The sequence below is a fragment of the Eriocheir sinensis genome, chromosome 39, assembly GCF_024679095.1.
Source record: "Eriocheir sinensis breed Jianghai 21 chromosome 39, ASM2467909v1, whole genome shotgun sequence".
In the NCBI taxonomy this organism is placed as follows: domain Eukaryota; kingdom Metazoa; phylum Arthropoda; class Malacostraca; order Decapoda; family Varunidae; genus Eriocheir; species Eriocheir sinensis.
The window spans coordinates 14,474,584-14,494,102 of record NC_066547.1 but is presented as its reverse complement, the minus strand read 5'-3'; the positions used below and the strand labels follow the sequence as shown (position 1 = coordinate 14,494,102).

The following is a 19,519-nucleotide window of genomic DNA, read 5'->3' as shown; positions in this document are numbered from 1 at the left end:
AACGTCGGCCTTGGTGTCGGTGGCAGCAAACCAGTGTTTCCGTGTCCGTAAAAATTGTCTGGAATATGTAAGAAGGGATGAGAGGGCGGGAACCTTAGAGGAGGCTGTACGGCATGACCCGGGCATTAAATCTACAGGGAATGAGGGTGAGGGAAGGATTAAGACACCTTGACAGCCTGAAGGGGGAGGATCACATTGCTGTGTGTGGGAGGAGGAAGAGGAAAATGAAGAGAAATATGATGGAGTAGGAAGAGGTGATGAAAGCGGAAGAGGACGGAGGAAAAGTAAGAGGAGGAGAAAGATGAAAATGAAGAAAAAAAGAAAGAAGAAGAAAAAAAGAGGATGAAAAGGAAAAAAAGAAGAGGAAGAGACATGAAGAAAAAAGAAAAAAAAGGAAGGGAAATGAAAAAGGAGGAAGGAAAATAAAAACGGAGAAAGAGAAATAAAAAAGAGGAGGCGTAGGAGGGAGGGGAAGAGTAGTTGAAAAGGTAAAACGATGCTCCCGTCAGTCATCAAACGTTCCCTTCCAGTTTAGACATAACTTTTAACAGCAAATGAATAATAAAGGTGTATTTTATATGGATCCTTGACGCAGTGCACAGTTTAGGTTGCCTGCGAAGTGCGACGCGTGGGCAGGAGTGGCGGGAACGAAGCGAGAGGAAATGACAAGGTAGGGTGCGGAATATTGTCTAGGGTGAGGGAGAGAGAGGTTCAGGAGGCTGCGCATGCTGGCCCTCTATGACTTCCCTTCACACATATCTTCCTCTTTGTCGTCGTTGTCGTTGCTGTCTTCGTCGTCGTCATTGTAGTCTTCGTCGTCTTCGTCTTCGTCGTTGTCTCCGTCTTCGTTGTCTTCGTCTTCGTCGTTGTTTTCGTCTTCGTCGTTGTCTTCGTCGTTGTCTTCGTCGCTGTCTCTGTCTTCGTTTTCGTCGTTGTCTTCGTCTTCGTCGTTGTCTCCGTCTTCGTCGTTGTCTCCGTCTTCGTCGTTGTCTCCGTCTTCGTTGTTGTCTTCGTCTTCGTTGTTGTCTCCGTCTTCGTCGTTGTCTCCGTTTTCGTCTTCGTCGTTGCCTCCGTCGTCGTTTTCTTCTTCGTCGTCGTCGTCGCTATCGTAGTCATCTTTCTCCTTTTCTTCCTCCTTCTCCTCCTCTTCCTTGCCCTCGTAACCTCCTCCTCCTCCTCCTCCTCTTCCCTTCTCCCCTCTTCCCCTTCCTCATTATCGTCAGTCATCATCATCACCTTCGCCACCACAACCACCACCGCCATCACTCCTCCATCAGTACCGCCGCCACCCCCCTCACTTTTAGTAATTGAAAGTTTTTTTTATGAGTTTTTAGGTTTGAAAGAAAAATGGAACGGATTACGCCTTTGTTCATTGCTGGCTATCACGCAAACACATTCACGTAAGGCCATCGACCATTCCTTTCCACTGATATAAAAACATTTCAAATTATGATATAGCTACGCGTAACAGTTTTCCTTTTTTTTGGCATTTGTTGGCTGTTTTTTTTCTCTTCACAAATTAGGTACGCGTCAGATTTATATAATTTTACTTTTCCTGTTTACTTTTACATAATTTGAAGTTTTTCTTGCATGTATTTTTCAATATTTTTCTATATCATGCTGGGAGATTTTAAAGTGTGTTGAGTGATAAATGTTACAAGGTGTGGAGGAGCGAACGGGACGGAAGGGAAGGTTGCAGGAGGGAGGACGGAAGAGGAGGAAAATCGAGGCGAAAATGTGAAGGAGTGTGAGGGAGTGGTGATGGCAGGCTCAGCAAGACACGAACACGAAGTTGGAGGGCGGAAAGATAAATGTCCCAAGTCCACTGAGCACACCTTAAGGCAGAGGCCCTGGCACGTATTAACGAGAGGCGAGGGGATCCAGGCCGGAGAGAAAGATAAAGGTTGAGAAAAGAAAGAACGAATAATGGAAATACTTAAAACTGTCCCTAGCAAACAATGGAAGACAGGCAAAGAGAGGGATGGTCAGGAGGTTGAAAGGACAAAGACATGTGGGTAGACAGAGGCCATACAAAGGATCTAAGAGGGAGACCAAGATAACTCTCTCTCTCTCTCTCTCTCTCTCTCTCTCTCTCTCTCTCTCTCCCCCCCCCCCACTACCCCCCCCCCCCCCATACACACACACCACAGCTTGACAGACAAAGCGATATATGTTTAGTGGCTTCACATACGCACGTGTACAGTGACTGACGTTTGTATGTGTAGAAACTTTTCTGATTTAGTTTGTGTCTTAAAAGAACTCGGTATCATAAATTGCTTGTCTTTCTTTTCTTACTCGTTAACGTAAATGCTGCTCCTCCTTCTCATAATGTTCTTAATTGTCCACATCATTTTTTACTTATTTTACTTCTCCTCACAACATTTGCTTTTCCCGTGCCGCTATATATATTTTTTTTACGTCATATTCTCTCATTTCCATCTTATTTTCTACCGATCCTTCTTTCCATTGCCTATTTCTCCCACTACCCCTTCCCCTCGTATTACTCTCCCCCCATAAATATCAGTCCTCTCAAACCCTTCCACCTTCCCTGCCGCCAGTTTGCCTTCCATTTCTTCCCAGTCAGTCCACTCTATTTCCCTCAGCCTCACCATGCATCGCAATCAGTGTCACCCTGGCGAGGTTTACTTCACTGACTCAGTGCGAGATGATGTCTGGCCTACCTTGATTTGATTTCCTTGTAACTTCCTGCTAGTTCTTCAATATTCTTAACTCTTGCCTTTCAAAATCAGAGTTACAGGAGATCCACTTCAATTTTCTTTTCTGTCTGTTCGTAATCTTTCCGCGCCTGTATTTCTGTTCCCTTTTCCTGCCCCTTCTTTCCTTTTCTTTCACCATCATATTGAAAGTTGTTTTATAGAGATCTGCCTCTCCTCTTCCATTCATACTACCTCCCATCCTACCGCCCATATTTAGTCTTTTACATCTCTTCCTCCTGCCTTCCCACTTTCCTTACTCCGTCCCCAGAAAGAGAAAGGGTAACCTCCGTAGCACAAGGTAGGCGTAAATGTACAGCAAACACCTCTTAGGAGTGCAGGACAACGTCATAAACGGCAGGTCACTCTCCTAGCAGACGTCGACTTTGGTGTCGGCGTCAACAAAACAGTGTTTTGAGGTTTTAAGCGTCGTCAGGCGTACGAAAGAGGGGACGCGAGGGGCTTGAGGAGGCTGTGGTGGCATAGCCCGAGGACAAAATGTCTAGGGAATGAGGGGAGGCAAGGGGTGAAAACATCTTGAGAGCCTGAGGGAAGATGAGCTCAGCGATGTGTGATGACGAGAGGAGGATAAGAATGAGGATAGGGAGGAGAAGGCGGATGGGGAGGAGGAGGAGGAGGAGGATGAGAAGGAGGAAGAGAAGGGAAAGGAGGAGGAGGAGTAGAAACGAGAAGGAAGGAATAAGGAATAAGGAAAAGAAAGAATAAGAAAAATAATAGAAAAATGAGTGTGAAAAAGTGAGGGGACAGGAAAAGGAGGTGATGATGTGATTGCAGCAGCAGCAGCAGAGGTAAGAGAGAAAAAAGTAAAAGGGGAGGAGGGAAAAGAAGTGGGAGGGAAAGAACAAGAAAAAAAGTACTAGACTGAAAGCTTTGCCTCGTGTGTTTCATGTCTATAGTCTCACGTCAACAAAGGAGAGTCGGTTAAAAGTATAAGGGAGTAAAGTTTCCCACTGGCACCCGCTTTGGCTTTTTTCTTGAGGCAAAATTCGTCTTCCTTGCAGCAATACTTTGAAGAAGAAAAAAATGCGTCCGTCAGTCATAAAACATTCTCTTCCGAAGGTAAAAAGTTTAAGCATTACGTGAACGGAGAGCCACTGACGGCACAGTAATAGTGAAGGTACATATATGGCAGTACCGAAGTTTAGTTGTCTGAGGAGTGCGACGCGAGGGCCAGAGTGGACGGAATGGAAGGGAAAAGAATTAGGAGTGTGGTGAATGCGGAATGTTGTCGAGAGAGAGAGAGAGAGAGAGAGAGAGAGAGAGAGAGAGAGAGCGAGAGCGAGAGAGAGAGAGAGAGAGAGAGAGAGAATTACATACACTAGCCCTCATTTCCTTCCCTTCACATGTATCTTTGTAGTCATCGTCGTCATCTCTACAAATACCTCAGCCACTACCACCATAATTTTTTGTATTAACCACTTCTGAGTTTTTAGTTTGTAATTTAACTGAATAAGGAAATGATTACACCATTTGTTAATTGCTGAGTAACACATAATACGTCTACTTAAGGCCATCATCTGTTCTTTTTATTCGATTATAAATTCTTGCAAATCATGTTAAACAATTCGTAACATAATTTCCCTCTTGCTCCATTTGTTCGTTGCTTTAATAACCTGCTCCACAAATTAAGTACACACAAAAAAATCCATTATCCGAAGATTATACTTAAGCCATTTTTACTTATTTTTTTAGTCAACTTTTATGTAGAATTTTCCTGATTCTGTTGTGGAATTCTAGGGTATGTAACGCGATGAACAATGATATGTAAGGAAAGACAAAATGAGGAAAGGGAAGATTCCAATTTTTAATGAGCGAGGAGGGAGGTAGGAAAGTCGAGGGAAAAGGTCAAGTCGTGACACCTCGTTCCTCACCACCTTTTTTTCAATAGTACAGTAATATTTTGACGGTGTTTCACACAGAACTAGTTTTGCAAGCTAATATATTTTCCTCTGTCTATTCCTGATATGACGTTCGGACTCACTCTACCTGCATTTCTCTTCCCATTAATTTCGCTTAACATTTATCCTTCATACTTCGCATTGCTTATATTCTTCGTCCTTGTAATGACTTCTCCAACATATTCCCTCATTTACCGACCTGCCGTTTTCCTTTCATTCGTCTCTCTCTCTCTCGATTTGAATCGAAATTTTAATGTTATTTCAGAATCTCAAGTATTGCTCTGCATGGACTGCCGAGAGAGAGAGAGAGAGAGAATTACATAAAATTACATAGATAACCAGACCACACAGGCAGTTTTCTCTCGGTACTTTGTCTTTCCTTTGTAAGTTCAGTGGTCTTGTCTGTATTTCCCTCACATATGTTCTTGGCCCTAGTCGCTTTTCCTTACCCCTCATCATATATTTACTAGCTCCTTTTCGTCCCTTATCCTTTCATTATCTTCCTCATCCCCCGCTCCCTTCATCCTTAGCGGCGTGTAATCCCGTGTTTTCTTAGCACGTTGAAGGGAAGGTAAAAGGAGCCTGAAGAGACAAACAGCATGCCGGGCCATTTCTCTTTGCCTGGCTTCAAAAGGGAGAACCATCACACACGGAATAATTAGTGAAGCATGCTTCCTCCTCCTCCTCCTCCTCCCTCCGCTTCCCCCTACTTCCCTCGGGCTGCGTAAAGAATGCTAGCCTGACTTTTGTTTGCTGACTTAGTGGAACAAAAGCGTACAGGTGGAGGAGGTCTTCAGGTAAGGCCTTTTGAATTTTTGTTTTTTTCATTATTATTCTGGGCGTTCATAATCATCACCATATATTCTCGTACATATGTTTCTCGTGGAGGCAACTCATCAAGATATGGAGTTGGAGTTACATAGATATATTCGGAAATGTTTTTGCTTTTCCTCTGGTAGTGTTCCCTCCTTTCCTCCGTCTTTCACTTCCACGTCTATTTCTTCCTACATTTCTCGTTTTCCTCGCCTCCTGAATTTTTTCCTTCGTCGCCGTCACCTCTACTGAATTGTTTGAGTCCTCAGGATCGTGTTCTCCCGTTTATTTTCCCCTCGTGATTTTAAGAGTATGTGTTTCTTTTCATGCATATTTCTCTTAGGATTCAGATTTCACTGACATTTTAAAATATTCAAGCATGCAGTAACGGATGAATCATTTACTTTCTGAATCTTGAATCTCCGTCATTCCCCGAACTCTCATCGTGCAAATTATCCCGTGTTTATTCAAGAATTGTTTTGAAGATATTTTTGAGTTCCTCTGATGCCTCAATTCGGCGAACTTGATTGTTGTGCTGTTATGAATAAGCGAAACGATTATACTTAAAAGCCGTTCGCTTTGAAAGGAAAGATTATTTATGGACATGGGAGTTTTTGCAAAGAAGAGTTGGGAGAGGAGGTGAGAGAGGGGAACTGAATTCCGAGGAAAGAAAACTTAGAAGAAAACCCGGCGAGTAGACAGTCGAGAATAGTGGAAGAGAGGAGAGAAAGCCGGATTTCTAAGAGGGAAAAGTGAAGAGTGCAGAGAGAGGAATAAATATGAAGTTTATGCTGAAAGTTCATAAAAGGGTTGAGAAGAGAAGAAGGTTAAGAGTAGAGTCGAGTGGACACAGATGAATTGGTAAGAAGATACGAAAGAGAAGAGGAAGAAAAGATAAACCAAGAAAGATAGTAAATTGAAATTGCCTGACAAAGGGTGGGAAACGAAAGGAGTAGCTTCGGGGCAAAAGCAGGCGGACGCCACAAAAAATGACGGGGAAAAAAATGGAAATGATCAGATATAAATTATAATGATGCAGATTTTTTTTTTTTTAGTCCTTCGCAGTGTAGACAAGAATTGTAAAGGATGAGGGAGAAGGAATGGCGGGACTCAAATTACAGAAGAGGCTGGAGATGACCTCGGTTGTGTAGTAACGGGACGCCTTGGCTCTCCTTACCCTTGAAGTAACATGCCTCTCTCTCCCCTTGCCTCGACTCTCTCTCGCTCCTGCTGTCCCGCCCTCACACTCCAGATTTTGCCCCTCCCCCACCTTCTCTCTCTCTCTCTCTCTCTCTCTCTCTCTCTCTCTCACACACACACACACACACACACACACACACACACACACACAATCTCGAAATATTTTGATAAGCAGCATTCTTGGGAGGAGGAAAAGATAGCATCAAACGAGTAATTTTCTTCGAGATTGTAAAAAAAGAAAAAAAGAATACTGCACCGAGGCTGGAGGAATGTGGGAAAATGAGGGAAATTTAGAGAAAGGAAGCAAGGAAAAGACTGAAGCAGGGTTTTCCCGCGAGAGGTTGCCTGTCACCACCGCTATTGCTATTGTTTATTATAATAGTGTTAAGGTCCCCTAACTCCCTCATCCCAGGTTCTCGGGCTTAGTTATTTTTAAGGAAAAACAACGCGGGAAAAGGTAGACCACAAACACAAGTACAGATAGGTCTTCCTTGCTCACGTGGCCTAAACCTCACTCGCTAAATCTCTCTGACTCCAAACACTCACCTTCACACACCCACAACTCGCCTTTTATCTCTCCTCCTCGGCCTCACGCCCACGTGCTACTCACCCTCGTGGTTCTCCACTACCGTGGTCCGCCCGACCACCGCACAACACCACAGCCCGTCACAGAGAGAGAGCGAGGAGACTGGAGACCTCCCCTGACCAGTGTTACCAAATCGTCAGGACGAAAATGTGCTAGACGTGCTGTGAAAATATGCAAACTCTACCCAAAATGTGCTAAATGATATAACAAATTATGCTAAAATTATGCTGACTCATTATTAGCTATACGTAATAAACCGAAAGATATATTACAACAACAACGCATGTTACTTAACATACTTTAATGGAAACATAATTGATATAACTCAGATAGCCTATTGAACAAAACACAGATATTGAATAAATGAAGCAAAGTCTTCTGTATATACCAAGTCAAGTCATACGCAGTCATATTTTGTGGAGGAGTGCTTCATGTTGCCAAACTGTTGGATGTCTATGAGGCTACTAATATCATCATAAGCCCAGTTAAAAATAAAATCTTCACAAATGAGGCTGGGAATGGGAGTGATGGCGATTGGCCTTAGGTCATTAAGGGACTGCGGGCTGGAAGTTTTGGGGATGGGAGTGACAAAGGAAGTTTTCCAGTCGCTAGGGCAAGTGTTTAGTTCAAGTGAAGCATTTATTATGGAGCAAATGGCGGTGGCAAGTTCAGGGGCAAATTCCTTATAGATTTTGATTGGTAGGTCAGTGGGCGTGGTAGCTCTGTGCGTCCTTAATTTCTTTATTTTATTGAAAACGTCAGCCTCCTGGACGGAGGGGGATGGGGAGGGGGATGGTAGGTATGCGGGGAGGGCGGTGAGATCAAGTTTTGGGAGGCTTTGACAGAGACCCGCGAAATGGGTATTTATCTCCTCGGCCGCTCGGTCAGGTGATAAATGTGAAGCGCATGGGAAGGAGGGTGAATGTTTGCAGAGTCCACAAAGAGACCTGACCTTGTGATACCACTGTCTGTTGTTGGCCTGTTTAAGATGGTGTATTTTTTCAGGATAATAGTGTGTGTGTGTGTGTGTGTGTGTGTGTGTGTGTGTGTGTGTGCACGCGCTCGTACGTGGGTGCCCATGCGTGCATTCGCGTGAGTGTGCGCATCAATGTGAGTGACATATCATATGTGCTATTTCATATTCTGTTAAAGGCAAGCTGGCGTTGTCAGGGGATTTGAGAATGGACGACTGAAATAGTAGGGGAGAAAGTGCGAGGAGCAGGTGAGAGGGGACCTGAAGAAAGAACAGAATATGGCGAGAGAGAACGCGAGGGCTAAAACATGGATGGGAGAGAGGAAAACAAAGGGAACTGAGATACTAAAGCGCATAAAGCAGAAAAAGAATGAAGAGGAATGAAAGGTGGCGTGAGATTAAAGGGTGTGTGTTGGAAAGGACATGGGGTGTGACGCACGTAAGGTGGCAGTGTGTGGGGAGGAAGAAAAAGTATAAACGAGTAGCACTAACGTCATTCTGTCCTGTCCCTAATCAGCTGATCTCGACTCGGGCCGTGGTGGCGGAGTGGGGTGTTTCTTCCCCTACCCATGAAAGAACATTCACGGATACTAAGGTTATTTATTATTGCTGGAGAAATGAATGAAAACAGTCTGTCAAAGTATGTTCTCCACACGGTGAATACTGAATCTGTTTCACTACATTGAAAGAAAAACAGTGTCCGTTCCGTCGACTTTAAAGTCATTCATATTCTTTGCTACAGTGCAACTTTTATCATTACTTACCTGAATACCCTCTTTTGTCTGACTTCGTAATTCCTCATGGAACGGCCAAGGGACAAAATTACTGCATTCCACCTTGTTCCGCGTCATTCTCTTAACCCTCACAGTTTTCCACTCCATAATTATTTCCGGTCCATCTCATTCCCTTTCACGCTTCACTTCATACTCGTTCACTGTCAATCCTTCATCATCCATCCCCTCCACAGAACAAAACAATCTGAAGGTGCTCGTCCTTATACTCCCAAACACCCTCCCATCCACACGACACTGCTTATGCAGATCTACATTTCATAATAGATGAAGGGTAATATTTAGATGAAATGGGCGATTCCCTCCACAGTTATTATTATTGGTTCTATACGACCTCAGAGACATGGGAGCCTTCACAACATGGCATTGTGCACTGCAAGTTTCATAGCGGGTAAATTTTTACATGTCTGTTAATCTGTTGACAATGCGAAAGAGGAGATTTTATTGTGGAGAAAAACAAATGAATGAAGTGTGTGGAGTTTCATGGATGAACATAGTGACGAGGACTATCTAGATTTGTGGTTCCCAAACTGGGGAGCTCGCACCCCTGGGGGGACATGAACTGGATACAGGGGGGGCGTGATTCCGTCTGCCATAAATTGCAGTTTTGCAAGAAATAAACACACACACACACACACACACACACACACACACACACACACACACACACACACACACACACACACACACACACACACACACACACACACACACACACACACACACACACACACACCAACCCCAACCAAATCAAATCACAAATCAACTTACATCACTAGTGTTATGACTAGGGGTGGTTCTACTCACTTTTACTACTGACAGGTTCCACCATATGATTGATGACAATTGTTGACAAACTCACGTTTAGAATCGGAGGTGGAGGGTGGCAGAGCCCCCATAGGATGGTTACTTGCAATTATGTGAAATTACATTTGGAAGGAAGAGTTGACTATAATCTAGAACCACCCACGTGATCCTGATATCTCTTGTGCAAGTTCAGTATGCCTATTTAATCTACGTATCTCTCATCATTATACATATTTTCATATAACTCTACATGCTTCCCTCAAGAAACTCGCTTACATGCTTAAGAAAACTCCTCTTAAACACTGTCTGTCATAGAATTCATCTGATATGAATTGTGCATTCATAATGTATCATGTTGTGAAGCTACTGACGCATTGACCCGTAATTTCCTGTGATCGATACACTTCTCATGGTGTAATTTGCTATTTTTAGTCTGGCCAGGAAATCTCTACTCGAAGCCTTTGTTTCGACCCAGAGCGCAATACCCATTCAGCATATCTGCATCCCTATGTTCTTATGTTCTTAATACGCGCGGCAGCCACGGCGACCTGCGGATCCATAGTTGCATTGTAGAGGGGACATTTTGGGTAGGAGATAGTGTTACGTGCGCATTTAAGGGAATCAGATCACCTTGGAGGATGCGTTGTAACACGGGAAGGGGACGTGAAGGGACTGCCTCTCACCCTTCATAATTTGGTTGGTCTGACGACTAGGGGAAAATAAAGCTGACCCCCGAGTAATTACTTCCGCAATATAGTTATTAAGAACTTAGTTGCTGACGTAATAAGGGCAATAATTCCTGGAAAACAGGGGGCCCTAGTAAGTAACGATATGTTAAGCAAAACACCAAAGGGAGGGGGAATAAGATTTTAATTACCAATCTCCATTAATGATGCCAGTTAATGAAAACCTAATTAATACGTAACTTTATACTAAAATAATATTAACGGTTTTTACGTTTTTACGCTCTTCTTGTTATTTTGTTTGTTGAATAATTATCAACCCATTGCTCCACCCATCTTCTGGCGGGTTGAGATTCGAGCCCCACCCACCCCGTTGACGAGGAGCGGTTACTATCTCCTCTTTTATGCAAGGATGATTTTGTTTTGTGACTCCGATGATGTGGTAATGATTTGTTGCTGCGAGGACTTCTAAGTCTTCACATTTGTTACGTAGGCTACGAGAGTTTACATAGCAAGCTTTAATGTGATTCGAGTCGGGGGGTTTTGCAGGCTGAGTACTCCCTTACGGTGAAGCTGCTGGTGTTCTCGCCTCCGCGTTTTTTGGCTTTCGAAGAGCCACTTGGTCACAGAGCAGCCTCCCGAAACGGGTTGCTCCAACAGGGTTTAAGTGGATGCCATCAGGAAGGAACAAGTCTGAATCGTAGTAAAAATTGTTCCACAAGTTAGCGAACTGGACGTTTTCTTGTGAGCAAAGGGACTGAAGTCTGTTGTTTGTGCTGAAGGAAGAGGAGGAAAAGGAGAAAGAGGAAAATGAAGAGGACGACGAAGATCGGGAGGAGTAAGAGGAAGAGGAGGAGGAGGAGGAAATTGAAGAGGAAGAGGAGGAGGAGGAGGAAATTGAAAAGGAAGAGAAGGAGGAGGAAATTGAAAAGGAAGAGGAGGAGGAGGAGGAGGAGGAGGAAATTGAAGAAAAAGACGAAGATCGGGAGGAGTAAGAGGAGGAGGAGAAGGAGAAGGAAGTATAAGATATCGGGGAGGATCAAGAAAAGGAGGAGGAGGAGGAGGAGGAGCTTGTAATTAAGGCCAGCGGCGGAAATTGACGCTGAAAACAATGAAAGTCAGGGAAAGGAAAATAGATGAGAAGAAACAAAGAAGAGGAGAAAAGGAAAGATTAAATGAGCTAGCGAGCCAGAGAGAGAGAGAGAGAGAGAGAGAGAGAGAATAATAATAATACCGAAAATCAATTGTTTATTCAGTATTTACAACCGTTTACCTGAAAATGTGCAATTGCAAACAGATTAATACATTTTACGGAAAAGCTTTCAGAAAAAAAAACCATATCATAAAGCAGTTATAAAAATAAGTGGGGAGGAGATTGGTGAACAAGATATCTGTGGGATGATGGATTTGTAGGAGGAATGAGGAGGAGATGGCGTGCCTTGCAGTGTGGTGGGGCTGAGGCAGGGCAGCTTCGTTAAGTTGTCGGAAAGATGCTGAAAAATAAGTTAATTCCCAGTTCAGTTGCTGGGTCAAGACGTTAAAGTTGATAGCGGGGCGGGGTGTAGGTCATTCAGATTAACGGTTAGTAATGACGTGCTAAGTCATAGGCCGGTTAGGATAGAGGCGAGGGTGGTTGACGCTCGGTTGGGAAATATGGTTAGGGGCAAGGTAAATATAGTATACCGACAGGTAAAATCGTCCCCCACAAACGCTGGCTCTAAACTTGCGCTTCTGAGTGCGGGTGTGTTTGACGTCAGAGCGTGGGTAGGAAGAGAGGTTTCAGAGCTAACAGCGGCTCAGTCTCAAACTTGACCCCGTGACGTGAAGTGGCTTGCAGGACGTGCATGGGGAACCTCTCTACACACATACAGCACATACAGCATGTGACAAGAGGCAAAAAAAAAAAATTGTGTACCAATTCTGTTGACAATGAAAAGAATAAATAACCTTCTCGACACAGAAATAAATCAAGACAACGGGGAGCTCCGTTGAATGAAGAAGCTCACCCACGTCCAAGACCCAGACCTATACCACTCTGACGTCACGGGTATGGGCGGAGTTTACCTATACCACTCTTTGACGGCACGGGTACGGGCGAGGGAGGGGGGATGATTTTACCTGTCGGTAGACTATATTTACCTTGGTTAGGGGACCTTCTGTACAACCTTGCATCGTGCGTAGAGACGAGATTCTAACAATGCACTGTGACTTGAACAGACCTTTGCCAGCATCCGGGTGAGCCTGTTAGCGTAAACCCCGGTGTGTAAGCGTAGTTGACGATGCAGACAGGCGCTGGCGATACATTCAGTCAACACTATCCTCCTCGGCATCATTAGCACACCGTACCGTCACTGTGTGTCTCTATATTTTCCCTGCATCGTACGAAATAGTCTTTAAAATGATAGGAGGGGTGTGTGAGAGTGGGAAGATCAAGGGCCAATAAGCCTACCCGTGACAGCTACGGAGCGCCGTGTCCCATGTCTTGACACTGTACGGTCGACTGTGTGTGTGTGCGTAATAATTGCTTTCACCAGTTAATTTCCTCAGAACACACACAATGCCGTGGCCACTCAGGGGAAAGCCGGGATGATTATCTTCTGAACCGCCAGCTGAGGGTTTTACGTACAATTTCGCGTCTATAATGACCAATAATGAGTTTATAAATGTCCGGCAGTCTGTCTGTGTTTGTCGCTTTGTTCCTTTCTCTCTTTTTATTTGTTTTTCTTTCTGTATGACTATTTTTTCTTTATTTCTCTCTCTCTCTTTCTCTCTCTCTCTCTCTCTCTCTCTCTCTCTCTCTCTCTCTCTCTCTCTCTCTCTCTCTCTCTCTCTCTCTCTCTCTCTCTCTCTCTCTGCCATTTTCAGCCCTTCACTTTTTATCTTTCTTCCTTACTAACACCAGTCCTTCCGTTTCACTCTTTGTTGATACAGCAATTATGATATTTAAAGTGCCACTCATCTAATGGATTCCCTCCTCTTAAATGTATATATGTCATAATCTCTTGAAATTATGCAGCATCTTTTATCTGTGAAATTTTCTTGGACTAGTATTCTTCAGTTTCCTCTACCACAACACAACTCAATGAACCGCAGCCACTTCCACACCCACCCACCACCATACAACTCTCACTATTCTAACGGTATCACTCTGACCACCAGTAAGAAAGGTACTTTATGACAATGATTCAGGTGTTCTTTAGTGCAGTGAGCCTGATTCACCTATAGCGGGAAGATACCTCCGACGCCACCATATTTCGAGGCAAGCAACACATGCAATCCTCGGGGAGCAGGTCACCACTCAGGCTCAAGTGACGTATACGCATGCGACAAGTTAACGAGGAAAGGGAGAGTGAGGAGAAAGTTGAGTGAGAGTGGGAGGAGAGAGAGAGAGAGAGAGAGAGAGAGAGAGAGAGAGAGAGAGAGAGAGAGAGAGAGAGAGAGAGAGAGAGAGAGAGAGAGAGAGAGAGAGAGAGAGAGAGAGAGAGAGAGAGAGAGAGAGAGAGAGAGAGAGAGAGAGAGAGAGAGAGAGAGAGAGAGAGATTGATTGATTCTTGGTGGTAAAGGGGTAGGTTAGCGATGGTTCTGACAATTGCCGCCACCAAGAGCGCAGCACCATCCTTTGAATAATCATTTAGGATGCTTTCCATGATGCGAATTCAGTTATTGAACTATTGATCTTAAAATAATTAAGCTATATTTGCAATATCCGGTCATGAAGAAACATCTTGCCAAGCAAACTATTATTTGCATTTCATATATATATATATATATATATATATATATATATATATATATATATATATATATATATATATATATATATATATATATATATATATATATATATATATATATATATATATATTATAACTTACTCGAACTTGGGTATCTATAAATATTTCTAGACAAATACTATTTGGTCACTACCTACAATAGTCTAAATAGGTACCTATTTCGGAAGCTTCTCGCCACAATATATTTCAAACCGAAACGCAAACACACTCATACTGTGGAGCAATGCATATCATGCCAGGCTCTGTCCTCCGGCAGGCTGAAGTTCTCCCCCTGATCAGGGCCAAAAAAGGTTTTACTGACAAGGAGCGCTTACTGAACCCCCACCCCCCTGAATAGTTGTACGTGAGTTCCCATAGATTGGATTATGACTTCCAAACTCTCTCCTGGATGATACTGGCTGGCGATCGCAAGCTCAGTTCGTGATCAGACTTTAGTCTCTCTCTCTCTCTCTCTCTCTCTCTCTCTCTCTCTCTCTCTCTCTTCCTCCCTTGGCTGGCTGGTCATCTGGTGAAGTGTTTGTGTAATAGAGGCGGAAGGGAAGCGGAGCAACGCGAGGATTAACGAGGTGAGAGTGAAGGGAGAGAAGCTAAAGACTTTACCCGAGCAGGAGCACAAGGGTGTAGTGACTAGTCGAAGTGTTAGGATATTGGCAGGAACTCTGGGGCTCCCGAGCTCGTGTGCGTGTGTGTGTGTGTGTGTGTGTGTGTGTGTGTGTGTGTGTGTGTGTGCGCGCGCGCTTGTGGGCGCTAGAAGAATGCTCAGAGCTGCTCTAACCTGGGATGTGCTGTGGAGGAAATGATGGTGTAAAGGAGGTGGGAAGAGGAGGCTCGACGACACACGTGGAATCGAGCTATCAAAAATTCCTTCAAGCTGGTCAAACTACATTGCCAAGAGGGGCAACATGCCAAATTACAGCCTTCTGGAGGCAATAGCAATACCACACTAGACAAAAACGGCAAAGTGTCTGGAGTTCGTCAAAATCGCTCTCAAAAGGGTTTACGTTTTGAGCTCTAGCGACGAAACTACTGGGAGTTGGGAAATGTTATGCATCAAATTGGAAAGCACATTGGCAGGGCTAAATCATTTGTTAAATAGATTTTTTTTAATTCTGAAAATATGAGTGGGTTTCATGGTTAGGAACTCAAAAATAGGTTTGTTTTCAGTCTTTTTTTGCGAATTTATTCGATTTTTTACCCTTTCACAGCCTTATTGTCTATCGATTTTAACTTGAGCCCTTGGGCGCGACTCAGGGACTCCCCACGAAACCGCGCTGGTGCCACATCACTCCATTACTCTCCTCAGAGAGGGTCGCTACCTCTCTCTCTCTCTCTCTCTCTCTCTCTTTCTCTTGCATGGCTGTGCAGGGCGCGAGGGTGAGATCTACTTGAGTTGTCCATTGTGGCGTGACGCTGAATGGCGCGGCCTGGCGCCTGTTGCCAAGGTCCGTCAGGCGGCAACGTCGCATGAGCACGTTGCCAAGTGATATGGAAAGTTTACTAAGTCGTTGTCTTTCCCTCTAATCCCAAACCATTCATAACACCATGTAGTCGTATTATGAATATGTATATATTCCATAAATAGATAACGTACAGACTAACAGTGAGACAGATCCCCATGCGCAGGTCATCGCTAGATCTGTAAACAATGGGGGTTTCCCCGGGCCAAGCCACAGGGCTCAAGTTAGAGTCGATGGACTATAGTACAGTACTACGCTGAGTGAAAACTGATTTATTATTTGACGAATAAATATATTAATGAATATTTAATATGTATTCATATTTGCATTCTAATTCACAGTATTTCTGTGTATTTGCTTTCGTATTCTTTGAAATCTCATGTATTCGAACTCGTATTCTAATATTGTAATTGTAGCCACATAATTTTTATATTGTACATCCTTAAAAAAAGTATTTCCCTCATATTTCCCTTTTATCATTTGCACATAATCAGAAAGCATCTCCCTTAACGGCCCATTTTCACCTTCTCCACATACATTTTCCGTGTGCCCCGTTGATTCTGTGTATGTCAGTCACCCGTCCTTCCCTCACAAATAAGTTTCGATCCAGCTCATCTCATCTGCTAGGTACCGGTCTAATTGGAATCCACGCGTCGTAATTAGATCATTAGGGAAATCACAACACTGGGGAAAATCATTACCTAGGGAGTGGTATTTGGACGTTCCCACTGATAGGTTTGGAAATCGAGAGGTGAAAATGAGAAGTGAAATGGAGGGAACGTTGTACGGTGGAGAGAATTAGGTGGTTGGAACTATTTTCTTGGCATGTTGAGGTGTGTGGGGTATTGGGTGAATGTGTACTCTAAGGACGAGGCATGGAAGAACTGTGATAGAGACAAAGACAGAAAAAGAGACAGAGCTTAAGGCAGACGTATTAAGGTAGCGATAGGGATTGAAATAGGCTTTTATTAAGATAGAGATAGAGAAATAGATTGAAACAGAATCTGCTCCTCGTTCTCTCAGCACTAATTCTTCTCACTTCATCAGGACATAATTATAAAGTTTGCTTCATTTACTGCGCCGAAAAAAAAGAAAAAAAAATCCGCCTTGCATCTTTTACCACCATCACGTCCTGAGTACGTGCACGAACATGTTTTACAGACCCAGTCGTTACGTATAGTATATCCAGATTTGAATATCTTATTATCAGTGGCTTCATAAATTTCAATCAATATTTCAGGCACAGTTAATGTTTGTTATTCACATCTGAGTTCGATAGTATTTGCATACATTCTCTCTCTCTCTCTCTCTCTCTCTCTCTCTCTCTCTCTCTCTCTCTCTCACAAACTCTTCTACCCTTCTGTCCGCCGATGCCACGCAAAACCAATCATAAAATAACTACAGATTTCTTGAACCACCAGCTACTTCCACAGACGTCCTGCAATGGGACTGTGAACTTCATTATGAATTCTTAACTCTGCTTAAAGATAGAGAAGGATAGACAGGAAGGGGCGATGGTGAAATGAGGCTTCGATGGCAGCAGAATTATGGAAATGAGTGGAACAAGGGAGGTAAATAAGGTAATAAATGGAGGTATGAACAGAGTAACTTAAACCTTAAATAAAAAACATTAGGTGAGGAGAGATACATTGAGAAAGATAGTAGTAAATGTGAAGGTGGGAGTTTGAAGGATAAAGGAAGGTAAGAGGGAAGCAGGAACAGGAGAGTAAGAACTGAGGAGAAGGAAGGAAAATAGTGGAAAGGGTAAATGAAAGAAAATCGGAAGGAGAGCTGAAATCTGAGGGAGTAAAGAGAGGAAGAATATATGAGCTGTGTGGAAAGAAGGAAGAGAGTGGGAAGGAAAAACATAGGAAGCAGGAATACAGAGCCAGAAGGACAGGGGAGTTGGGTAGAGCTTTGGAGCGTCACTCGCTCGCCTCTGCCGCCGTAGTCCGATGCGCCGAGAAAACCTTGGATAAATTAGATTACCTGAGACCAAACCAGGTGAGCCGGCCGTCGGGTTATGGTTTCTACCTGTACCCGTGTGTGTGTGTGTGTGTGTGTGAGAGAGAGAGAGAGAGAGAGAGAGAGAGAGAGAGAGAGAGAGAGAGAGAGAGAGAGAGAGAGAGAGAGAGAGAGAGAGAGAGAGAGAGAGAGAGAGAGAGAGAGAGAGAGTGAGAGTGAGAGAGTGAGAGTGTAGGTATGGGTGGGAGGGGTTGTAATGCCATAATGAATGTCTTTTGTTCTTTCTCTGACTTTCACTTTTCTTTTGTCCGGAACTGATTTTTTTTTTGTGTGTGTATGTGTGTCTTCTAATTTTTCTTTAATATTTATTTTTAATATCACTGTATATACGTATTTATTTAGTCTTTTGTTTGTTTTGTATTTTTATGTTAAGTATCTATTTCTTTATTAATTTATGTGCATGTGTAGTGCGTCCAGAAAGGAGCAGCATGTTGAGTCAGGCTCTGTGTGCGAAGTGTCGGCGTAACGATGTTATTATGTTCATATTGTGTTGTACTATATTGTGAATGGACTGGTCTCCGGTCTCGTATTAATGCCATGAAATGAATATAAGATTGATAATAAAAGTAACAAGTTTTTTTTTCTCTCTCTAAGCAGTACAAACTAACGGGGAGCATTATGTCTGGAGGCGCGTCGCTTCACTCTCCCGGCGACTGCACTTCTATACGTTGAACCCAGCCAAGCCTTCACGCAGCTGCAATCTTAAATCATGTATAGCTGATTTAAAATGGGAACCTTAAAACGCGAAAGAAAACAAACACTGTGTGGACCGAGACGCCACATCTCAGAAACCTCAGCAAAAGAACATCTAAGACAGCATGCCACAATATGCCAAGGCTCCCCCAAGTAATTTCCAGCCTCACGGCGTTTCCTGGAACCACGACTGCCTTTGAAGCAACCCACTGGGACCCTTAGGCGGACGAAATGCCTCCTGTTTACAGAAACAGCCGCAAGGTCCAGATAATTTGGGGGACGCTTGGCTCTGGGAGGACTGCAGTGGCAGAGGGTCAGACTTCATACACACACACACACACACACACACACACACACACACACACACACACACACACACACACACACACACACACACACACACACACACACACACACACATAAACACACAAGAAAATATGATGAGTGTCACTGCTGAGTCGTAGTACTTAAGAACATATCATCAATCCATTTCATGTAACTAAGCGCAATACAAGAATTGTGTAATTAGCTTGTAAACAAAATCAATTTCATGCTTGATGCAAACACGGAAAATATATATATATATATATATATATATATATATATATATATATATATATATATATATATATATATATATATATATATATATATATATATATATATATATATATATATATATATATATATATATATATATATATATATATATATATATATATAAAACACAGAGACAGAACAGACTCATGCCGACATACATACACACGCACAGACTAATTGAGACCAAGACCAACACATGAAAAATGTTACAAAACAATCTTTACATAACCATTAGTTTTTAACATTGAAGGCACCGCTAATTGAATTTTATGCTATCGCTATACCCTATTGCCATTTTAAGGTCTGCAATATACATACAATTAATTAATGTTTATAGTTTTGGCCCGGTTCTGATGCATCTCGTTAACTCGAGCCCCCAAAATTGCCAATGCCAGTAACTTTTTTCACTGTTGAGGCAACGAGCGTGTTTCGGTAAATAATCTTCTTTGTCAACGTCGCCAAAC

The 19,519-nt window shown here is 43.2% G+C and overlaps 1 protein-coding gene across 1 annotated transcript in view; it reads right to left on the bottom strand.

Moving 5' to 3' along the window:
• Nucleotides 1-736: 736 nt before the first annotated feature.
• The window catches only part of LOC127009127 (prostatic spermine-binding protein-like), a 35,548-nt gene continuing 16,765 nt past the window's right edge, over nucleotides 737-19,519 (bottom strand). The window contains exons 2-3 of the mRNA XM_050881914.1: nucleotides 3,157-3,216; nucleotides 737-1,083 (exon numbers count right to left, since the gene is read on the bottom strand). Of these exons, the coding sequence (XP_050737871.1) occupies nucleotides 737-1,083; nucleotides 3,157-3,216 (407 nt within the window). The remainder of the gene's footprint in view (nucleotides 1,084-3,156; nucleotides 3,217-19,519) is intronic.